This window comes from Odocoileus virginianus, chromosome 10 (assembly GCF_023699985.2).
Source record: "Odocoileus virginianus isolate 20LAN1187 ecotype Illinois chromosome 10, Ovbor_1.2, whole genome shotgun sequence".
NCBI lineage: Eukaryota > Metazoa > Chordata > Mammalia > Artiodactyla > Cervidae > Odocoileus > Odocoileus virginianus.
Genome location: NC_069683.1, coordinates 31,809,863 through 31,821,067, shown reverse-complemented (window position 1 = coordinate 31,821,067; position 11,205 = coordinate 31,809,863). Strand labels below are relative to the sequence as shown.

The 11,205-nt window shown below is 37.6% G+C and overlaps 1 protein-coding gene across 1 annotated transcript; it reads left to right on the top strand.

Moving 5' to 3' along the window:
* The first annotated feature begins 5,048 nt into the window (after nucleotides 1-5,048).
* Nucleotides 5,049-6,014, top strand: LOC110121721 (olfactory receptor 10Z1-like). The gene has a single exon (XM_020868966.2). It carries the CDS (start codon nucleotides 5,049-5,051, stop codon nucleotides 6,012-6,014), a length of 966 nt encoding a protein of 321 aa, XP_020724625.2.
* Nucleotides 6,015-11,205: the final 5,191 nt, after the last annotated feature.

Genomic DNA, 11,205 nt, shown 5'->3' with positions numbered 1-11,205 from the left:
GATACTGTGCAGTAAGTAAAATATGCCTGAGGGGATCATCTAAATCCCTAGGTTTATTTTTAGCAACTTGTTTCCATCACTTTGTTCTTCAGAATTGTAAGTATAAACATCATTACACTTATGTAGATCAGGATTTTAAAACATTTTTGAGGACATCACATTGGGATCCACAGAGCATAAGACTCCTGGTATCTAAAACAGTAATCTAAGATAACGGTCTCCTGTGGCCAGAGGACTCTCATTAAAATCTTTATGGTACTGAGTTCCATCCTTAAGGAATGGAGAAGACACTACCTTTTATGTTAAGGAGACTAATTTCAGAGGGACTCATCACAGGCATTCAAAAGGAAAAATTACTTTAAAAATTATCCCTGAAATATGAAATATTTGAAATCACAGAAAGTATTGCAGAAAGCCACATCTGAGATATGAGACTGTAAGTTCTTCCTCTAGTTTACTACTTCATGAATTTAAGAGACTAGAAAGTGTTTTTCCTTCTGAAGAACACGGACATTATAGGATTTTTTTTCTCTTTACAGTGATTATTCTATATCTTCTAATAATCAAATACCAGTAGATATTAATAGCCTGTTGAAAAATATTAAAATATGAGCATAGGCAATCTAGGAAGTAAGAATGTTGAAAGTTCCCTATGCCTGGTAGAGCTGGAACCCAGGAAACAGTACTGGGGAAGCTTTGAAGAACTTCATAGTTCTGATTAGGACACTGAATTCAAAGCAAATCCAGATTAATAAAGAGAGTAGTGCTTGGGAAAAACAAACAGAAGGGATGAAAATATGTTACAGATTTCCTTCTCTCCAGTTCCTGCCAGGGCAGTTGGGAAAAATGAACATAGTATCATATTGACATAATCTTCTATCATTACTGTACTAGAATTGTATGGGTAAAAGCCAATAATTTGAAAAGAAACATACAAGTCAAAGGTTCACAACAATAACTAGTGAGAAAGACTGTATAGAGGACATGTACCCTCATATGCTAGAGATTTCTCTTCTTGGAGAGGCCTGCTAAGGACTTGTGGTAGGTATGTGTAGAGATGTACGATTTTGACAAAGCTACCCTAGAGAGTTCAATATGCCCCTTAGTAGATGACCACTGTTGTAATTCAAGTGTGATTTGATTCTACAGAAATTGGGGTAGTACTTAGTAATGAGAAAATGCTAGTCTCATTCTCTTAGACTCTAAGCAACCACTGTTGGCATTTTCAGAAGTTTGTTGGTTTTTTTTCCACCAGCTTTATTTCAATTAAGAGAATGTGTAGAAAACTTCTACACATGCATTCACGTTGCTAGGTGACAAGTTTCTTAAAACTTATCTGGGAGCAGCCAATAACTTTAGCATGTGTGCTCACAAAATACATTGTATTTAGACATTTAAAAATAGATTATAGAGGAATTAATAAATGAGCAATATAATAATAATAATGGCTTTCTGGAGAGGACGAAATTTCATTTTTTCTAATAGTCACTGAAATTACTTTACTCAAAAACCTACATTCACTAGATTTTAAACTGGACTCTGCCTATCTTAGTGTAGGAGGAAGGAGGAAAATAAAACAAAATTTCATCTTAATAAAATGACATGTGAATCTAGTAAAAATGACTGACACAGCCAGGAGTTTTAGGTAGGCTTTCTGTGGGAAAGTGCCATTGGAACTGTATTTTCAAGAGTGTTAGCCCTCTATTAGGCAGGAAAATTCAGGAAGGATATTGCAGATTAAAGAAAATAACTTGTGCAAATTAGAAGCCTTGAAGGACGTATGATGTTTGGGAAATGGGAATGTTCCCCATCTAGGGCAACAGGAGATGCGGCTGGACAGGTAAGACCTTGAATGCCATGCTACGGCACTTGCAATGAGGGTAGGCCTTATAATCAAGTAGCCACATAAATGGGTCTCCAGATAGTCACTGCCTTGCTGTGTAAATATTATACATGTACACTTACCAGCTGTATTGCCTTTGGCAAACTAACTCTCTAAGCTATCCTTTCTTCACCAGAAATATGGTCATATTAATAGCATTTATCTCTTAGGATAGCCAAGAGGATGTATGAGAAAGCATCACCAACTCAATGGACATGAATTTAAATAAACTCTGGGAGATAGTGGAGGCCAGAGGAGCCTGGTGTGCTGCAGTCCATTGGGTCGCAAAGAGTCAGACATGACTTAGCGACTGAACAACAGCAATAACTGAAGCATGCAATGAGGTTTAGAAGTTATTAGAATTATCTAGTTTGTAAGAAAAGGATATATGAAACATGCTGAAAATGAGGAGATATATAGCATAATCATATATTTGATAGAGAAAATGTGGAAGGTGCTGAAGGATAGATCTGGAAGATGGAAAAAGTAGAGACTGTGGCAAAAAAAAAAAAAAAAACACATGAGTGGTAGAATAGAAAGAAGACATTTTTTAGTTAGGATCCTGGAATCTAGAAAATGTGGATAAAAAGAGAAGGTGAGGAATCAAAGTAACTCAAGTTAGGGCCCCCAAACTGAGTAAAAGTCTGATAGAAGTAAAATAGGGGAGGAGAAACTGAGGCAGAGGGGACACCGTGTGCAAAGGTGCAGCAGCAATATGGATCACGATGTGCTGGAAAATAGAGGGCACCATGGTCTGGTTTGAGTGTAGGGTAGGCAGAGGGATGTAGCAGAAATTGGGCCAGGAGCAGCACCTAGGGATCCATTTGTGATGATCCTCAAATAGCATGTTGGGGGTATTTGGATTTCCTTCTATAAGAAATGTGCATCTATTCATTGCTTTTGACACTATTAGTGATATATTCTGTATTTGGAAATCTAATAAGTCACAGTGTGGTAAATAAAATGAAAACACAGGGAACATGTGACAAATAGCCAAATAAGGGTGTACCATATACACTCTGTGGGATAGGTCCAGGAAAATAGCAGGGGTAATTTTAAAAAAAGATGATAAAGATGTTGGCAAACAAGTCGTCTGGAATTATGAAAATGGAGAAGGAGTAAAAAATGGAATCTTACAGTAGCTCTCTGATGTTGGTAACTAACTCAAATAGGAAGTATGGGAGGGAATTCTGACATGTGGGGGAAATGTGGCCAATTCTGGTCTGAAAATCTTACATTCAATACTTTGAGGACATTTTGGCCTGGAGATGTGCCAAAGGAAATTGGAGCTTTCTATATGATAGAAGTCAGAATTGGAGAGTCATACAAGGTAAGTGATAGCTAAAGCAATAAGAATTGAAAAAGTTTCCTTTAGAGGTAAATAGACAAAAACCTTCAGAGGAGAGTGAAGTGGTCACAAAGACAAGCCATTTAGGTCTAGGAAGATTACTTGGGTAGATGAGTTTCCCACCTTAGAGTCCTTGAATTTGTTGTGAATCATGCAGTTAATGCTCTCTCCCCTAATTTTTACCTGCTGGTTGCTTATTGCCATTCTGTTCTCCATTTAAGCATGGTACCTCCTCAGAGAGGGTGTCCCAGACTCCACATACCAAAATAGCCATTCATTCTCACATCACAGAGATCCTATGTGTCTGGTTACATTTTGTGTTTCTCATGTATAACATTGTATTCATTTAGTCAATATGTGTTGAACAAATGCATGACTTCCATAATCACTTAACCACTCTCTAACTCACTTTATCTTTTATAAAATCAGAATGAAAAAATAAAATAAAATAAAATCAGAATGAAAAATTCCAAACACAGAGATTTGTGAGGACTACATGGAGTAGCTTTCTCTCTGTCTCGTGTCTGACACGTTATGGGTAATAGATGAGTGCTGGTCACCTAGCCTGACTCTTCTTGTATTCTATCCCCATAACTACAGTCCAAAAAAAAAATGGTAACTCTTCAAATGGAAATATATGTGTTCATCCTACAGAATAATTTCTAGCGAGTGTTTCTCTATTTCTCTTGCACCCTCCTTTTTCCATCACTGTTTCCATACTATTTTTCTTCCCCATTCCCTTTAACAATGACTGAAGTTAAAATCAAAATTCTATAGAGAGTTTTCATGTCACATTTCTGCCCTTACCTCTTATGAGATCAAATGTTTAATGAAAAATTGATATAGAAATATGATTTGCCAAATTGATCTGAAGAATTTGAGTTCATTCCATTCAGGTCTGCAATTCCAAGCAGACCACATAACAAGTACATCTGCTAGAAAATGTCCTGGAGGTTTTGCTAAAAGAGTCAAAATTTGATTAGAACATTATTACCAGAATATGCCACTCTAAATGAGACAGTGCCTCCAAAATCATTTTGACTTCAAGCTAGTCCATTAATATTATGTTGGGCATCAGGAAAAGAACTTCAATGAGAATTAAGAAGTTTGAAAATTATTGTGTATTAAGAATTAATGATATTATATATCTCAAGCTCCAAATGTTACTGTGGTTAGAAATTCTGCAGAAGTTACAACATGCTAAATACATTTATGTGGTCAGATCATTGTCACATTATCACTTTTAGTGCACTGATGAAAAGATTCTTTGAAGGGAAAGTCAGAGTTCTTTTAGATAATTTCACTCATCTCCCTAATTCTTTAAAAGTTTAATATCTATTTTAAGTGATTTCAATGATTGGTTTATTTTATTCATTCAGCCAATAGTTTATGAAGCACCTGTGAGTACCAGGTTAACATTATATCTCAAGAAGCATTGAATACAATCAATAAATCCTGTGGGTGAGAACAAAGAAATTTTATTCATATTTTCCTTTTACATGCAGATATAGTTTGGAAAAGAGATTAGAATGGCTTTGTGATTATAATAAAAGAAGATATTTGGGCTCACTCTATGTCATTAATACAGAGTCCCATACTAGAATCATTTTCACTACTCTACTTCCTGAACTTGACTTCAGTCAACTGCCTTTAGAATCACTTTCACAGGCTCTCTCATGAAGAGGAGTCTTGAAGTTCAGGTTCCCTTGGTTACAGTCTAGGTGACATCAGTCCATAAGGATAGTTTATACTCATCTCAGAGTCTTCATTTCAATAACCCTCCACCTTTGAAAGAGAGTTGCTGTGTGCACCAGGAGGATGGACAATCACACCACAGTGAGCACATTCCTTCTGTGGGGATTTTCCAGTTTCCCGGACCTGCAAGATCTCCTCTTTGTGATGGTTTTCTTCTCCCATGTGACCATTCTAGCTGCAAATGTGTCCATAATGGTGGCCGTCAAGCTCAATCACAGCCTTCACATCCCCATGTACTTTTTCCTCTGTGGCCTCTCCTTTTCAGAAACCTGTACCACTGTGGTAATCATCCCCCGCATGTTGGTGGACTTGCTATCAGACAGTAAGTCCATTTCTATTCCTGAGTGTGCCACACAGATGTTTTTCTTCTTTGGCTTGTCAAGCAATAACTGCTTCATCATGGCTGCCATGTCCTATGACCGTTACACTGCTATTCACAACCCACTGCACTACTCCATCCTCATGACCCCTAAGATCTGCTTTCAGTTAATGATGGCTGCTTGGTTGGTAGGGTTCCTGGTTTCTGTGTGCATCATCACCGTTGTATTCAACTTGTCTTTTTGTGACTCCAACACCATCCAGCACTTCTTTTGCGACATCTCGCCTGTTGTCCACCTTGCTTGTGACTATACTCTGTCTTATGAGCTACCTATTTTTGTGCTCTCTGCCTTTGTATTGGTGGGCAGCTTTATTTTAATAATGATTTCCTATGTCTTCATTGGGTCCATAGTTATGAAGATGCCTTCTGCCAAGGGGAGGTATAAGGCCTTCTCAACTTGCTCTTCCCACCTCACTGTGGTGTGCATACACTATGGATTTGCTGGCTTTGTCTATTTGAGGCCCAAGAACAGTGACTCTTTCAATGAAGATATGCTGATGGCTGTGACATATACAGTGCTGACACCTCTGCTTAATCCCATTATTTACAGTCTAAGAAACAAAGAAATGCAGATTGCCTTAAGAATGACAGTAAATAGTGCAAATAGGTTCATCCTTCAGATGGTAAATAAAAGAACCCTGAACATTTAAAAATTACAGACTGACGGAAAATAGAAATGGAAAAATTGATGCAAAAACTCAGTCTCTGTGCACTGGTACCAAAACAAATCTTGGAGAAGAGTTTTGGGTGAAGTATAAAAGAATAACTTTATTACTTTGCCAGGTAAAAGGGGACATAGTGGGCTCATGGCCTCAAAACTGTGTGTCCCAACCAAGGGCGATTTTATAAGGAGTTTTATGGCAATGTTTCAAGGGTGAGGCTGGAATTAAAGTGTGAGATTTAAAGAATTAAATTGGAATTAAAGGTGAGATCGGAATTAAAGTGTGTGCAGGGCTTGCATTCCTTTAATCTGGCCTCATTTGGTCTCCCATTGAGTTTCTGTGGTTCTCAAGGTAATCAAACTGTGACCTTCTTTCTGGAAAAAATAATATGTCATCAAGAAGTTAACATTTTCCATTTGTTGGAGGTTTAGTTCTGCAGAAGCGCTCAAAAATATTGTTATGTGTATCCCTTGAGCTGGTACCAGGATTCTCCCAAGGCTGCTTTTGTTTCTTGACTTCTCCTCCCTTGCTTTTTATCTCCTCCTTTTCCTGGTTAGCAACTGTTTGAACCTGCTATTTGGAACTCAGGGAAGGTCCTGGAGGCTGAAACCTATTCCCAACAAACAAGAAACAGGGGACACAGAAAGGTTTCTGTGCCTGGGGGCCCCATAGGGTCCTGCTTGGTATCAAAATCAGAGTGCTTCCAACAAAATAATCACTTTGTGTACAAAGCATTTAACATATTATAGAATTAACTTATATGCCCTGGTACCGCTATTATTCTAATATAAAGGGGATACCATTTTAAAATATTTTTTTTAATTTTTATTTTATCATTTTATTTCATTTTACAGTAGGTCCTTGTTGGTTATCTATTCCAAATATAGCACTAGATACATGTCAATCCCAAATTCCCAATCCATCCCTATCCTCCACCTTCCCCCTCTGGCAACCACAAGATTGTTCTCCAAGTCTGTGAGTCTGCTTCTGCCTTGTAAATAAATTCATTTGTATCTCCTTTTTTTTTTTTAATTCCACACATTTAAAAAATGTTTTAAAATACATGTATATATGCTTCTCTGTATGTATGTGTCTGTGTGTATAAATATATATATGTAGTAAATGATTCAAAGCATGCTTGAAACATAATATTTTCAAAATAATAGTTGGATGAATCTTTTGTTTATGGATTGTAGTTTTAGTGTCAATTCCCAGAAATTTTTGACAGGTCCCATATTTTGAACATTTTCTCCTTTTTAAAAAAGGTTTACAATTTATAGTTCTACATTATACATTGAAGTCCAAATCTACTTTAAGTAAATGCTTGTGTAAGGTGTGGCATTTAGGATTGAAGTGGCTCTGCCATCTATGATTGTCCAGTTACTCCAGAACCTTTGTTGAAAAGATTTCCTTCTTTCATTGGGCTGCTTCTGTACCTTAAAAAAAAATGTTTGGCATACTTATGTAGGTCTTTTTCTAGATTTTTTTGTTTAGCTTCATTTGATCAATGTATCTTTTCTTCCACCAGTACCACAGCATTCTGATGACTTCAACTGTGTAAGTCTTCATATCAAGTAGAGCTATCTTCTACCTTTTTCTTTTCTTTCAAAAATCCTACATATATTCTAAGACCTTTCTTCTTTAGTCATGTAAGCATTCAGTGCTGTAAATTTCCCCCTCAGCACTACTTTAACTTAATCTCACATGTTTTGATATGCTCCCTTTTTATTTTCATTCTATTTATTTTTAATTGTTAGAGTTCCATGTCTTCTTTTTATTATTTGCTTCCTATTTAGGGAACTTGCTTTTGCCATCATTTAAAGGTGGATTTGTTGGGAAAAATTTCTTTTCGTTTTCCTTCATCTGAAGTGTCTTTATTTCACCTCGTTTCTGAAGGCTGTTTCTGCCAGATATAGAATTTACATTTGCCTATTCTTTGGTTTTAGTACTTGAAAAATATTATGGATTTTTAAAATAATAAGTAGTGATATTTCATCAGTGCTCTTAAGATTTTTCTTTCTTTTAATTTTCAGAGCTTTACTTATGTGTGTTGTGGTATGGATTTCTCTGGGTTTATCCTGTTTGAGTTTGGTCAGCTTCCTACACCTGTAGCTCTATATCTTTCATCAAATTTGGAAAGTTTTCAGACTTCATTTATTTAAGTATTTACTCAGTACCTCTTTCTCCTTTCCTCTAGAACTCCCAAAATAGCTTGTTATTTTCCCACAAATCCATGTAGATCTGAACTTTTTTCCCAATCTATTTCCCTTTTGTTTAGATCAGTTGTTTATATTTATCTTTGTTAAAGTTTATTGATTCTATCATCTGTCATCTCCACTAGACTATTGAGATCATCCAGCAAGTTTTATTTTTTAACTTCAGTGTTTGTATTTTTAGTTATGTCATTTTCACATTATTATTTTTTGACTTTTGCTTCTTTGCTTAAATTTTCTACTTTTCAAATTTGTGTCAAGGAAATTAATGGTTGCTTGTTGAAACATTTGTTTGAAGGCTGTTTTAAATCCTTAACAGATGATTTCTAGATTCTTTTCATCTTGATGTGGGCATATATTGTTTAATCTCACTGAAGCTTTTACTTTTCTGGTTATTGGTATGATAAGTGATTTTTGATTATGCTGTAGATATTTGGTATATGATTGTATGCTAGATCATATTCCAGGGTTTTTTTTGGAGGAAGTCTCCTGTTGTGTTTCTACAACATCAGGTGGGTGTGTATGTGTTTCTTCAGTTTCCTGCTGAGCACTCCTGACACAGCTCTGGCAAAAATGGTGTGTTGATTCCCACTGCCTACTTGTAGATGAGTGAGATGCAAGTTCAGCTTTCCCCACTGCACTGCTGTCTCCTTCCCAGTGAAACTGTGACACCAACTTGTAGTTATTCCCGTCAAAAATTATATTGAGTTATTGTATTACAGAGAACATCATAAGCCATTAGAAATATAAATGACAAACATCCAATGTATCTGCCCTCATTGAATTTATCTGATAGCAGACAAGTGATAATAAAATCAACAAGCTAGTGATTCAGACTATTTGAAGGGGATAGTGTCATAAAGAAAGAAAAAAAGACAGAGCAATGAAACTTAAAATGCCAGGGCAGGAGGTGTCAGTGCAGGCCTCATTGGGAAGATAATATCTGAGCAAGGATGGAGGAGGTGAGGATATCACCTGTTGTATGTGGTGTTACCTGTGTATATTTGTGCAAATCTAATCTGATGAACTATGGACGGAGGTTCGTGACATTGTACAGGAGACAGGGATCAAGACCATCCCCATGGAAAAGAAATGCAAAAAGGCAAAATGGTTGTCTGAGGAGGCCTTACAAATAGCTACGAAATGAAGAGAAGCAAAAAGCAAAGGAGAAAAGGAAAGATAGTCCCATTTGAATGCAGAGTTCCAAAGAATAGCCAGGAGAGATAAGAAAGCCTTCCTCAGTGATCAATGCAAAGAAATAGAGGAAAACAATAGAACGGGAAAGACTAGAGATCTCTTCAAGAAAATTGGAGATACCAAGGGAACATTTCATGCAAAAATGGGCTCAATAAAGGACAGAAATGGTATGAGCCTAACAGAAGCAGAAGATATTAAGAAGAGGTGGCAAGAAGACACAGAAGAACTGTACAAAAAAGATCTTCATGACCCAGATAATTACGATGGTGTGATCACTCACCTAGAGCCAGACATCCTGGAATGTGAAGTCAACTGGGCCTTAGAAAGCATCACTACAAACAAAGCTAGTGGATGTGATGGAATTCCAGTTGAGCCATTTCAAATCCTGAAAGATGATGCTGTGAAAGTGCCGCACTCAATATGCCAGCAAATTTGGAAAACTCAGCAGTGGCCACAGGACTGGAAAAGGCCAGTTTTCATTCCAATCCCTAAGAAAGGTAATCCCAAAGAATGCTCAAACTACTGCACAATTGAACTCATCTCACATGCTAGTAAAGTAATGCTCAAAATTCTCCAAGTCAGGCTTCAGCAATACGTGAGCCGAGAACTTCCAGATGTTCAAGCTGATTTTAGAAAAGGCAGAGGAACCAGAGATCAAATTGCCAACAACCGCTGGATCATCAAAAAAGCAAGAGAGTTCCAGAAAAACGTCTATTTCTGCTTTATTGACTATACCAAAGCCTTTGACTGTGTGGATCACAATAAACTGTGGAAAATTCTGAAAGAGATGGGAATACCATACCACCTGACCTGCCTCTTGAGAACCTGTATGCAGGTCAGGAAGCAACAGTTAGAACTGGACATGGACCAACAGACTGGTTCCAAATAGGAAAAGGAGTACATCAAGGCTGTATATTGTCACCCTGCTTATTTAACTTACATGCAGAGTACATCATGAGAAACACTGGGCTGGAAGAAGCTGGAATCTAGATTGCTGGGAGAAATATCAATAACCTCAGATATGTAGATGACACCACCCTTATGGCAGAAAGTGAAGAGCAAGTAAAAAGCCTCTTGATGAAAGTGAAAAAGGAGAGTGGGAAAGTTGGCTTAAAGCTTAACATTCAGAAAACTAAGATCATGGCATCTGGTTCCATCACTTCATGGGAAATGGATGGGGAGACAGTGGAAACAGTGTCAGACTTTATTTTCTTGGGCTCCAAAATCACTGCAGATGGTGACTGAAGCCATGAAATTCAAAGACGCTTACTCCTTGGAAGGAAAGTTATGACCAACCTAGACAGCATATTAAAAAGCAGAGACATTACTTTGCCTGCAAAGGTCTGTCTAGTCAAGCCTATGGTTTTTCCAGTGGTCATGTATGGATGTGAGAGTTGGACTGTAAAGAAAGCTGAGCACCGAAAAGTTGATGCTTCTGAACTGTGGTGTTGGAGAAGACTCTTGAGAGTCCCTTGGACTGCAAGGAGATCCAACCAGTCCATCCTAAAGGAGATCAGTCCTGGGTGTTCATTGGAAGACCTGATGCTGAAGCTGAAACTCCAGTACTTTGGGCACCTCATGCAAAGAGTTGACTCATTGGAAAAGACCTTGATGCTGGGAGGTATTGGGGGTAGGAGGAGAAGGGGACGACAGAGGATGAGATGGCTGGATGGCATCACCGACTTGAGGGGCATGAGTTTGAGTAAACTCCAGGAGTTGGTGATGGACAGGGAGGCCTGGCGTGCAGCGATTCATGGGGTTGCAAAGAG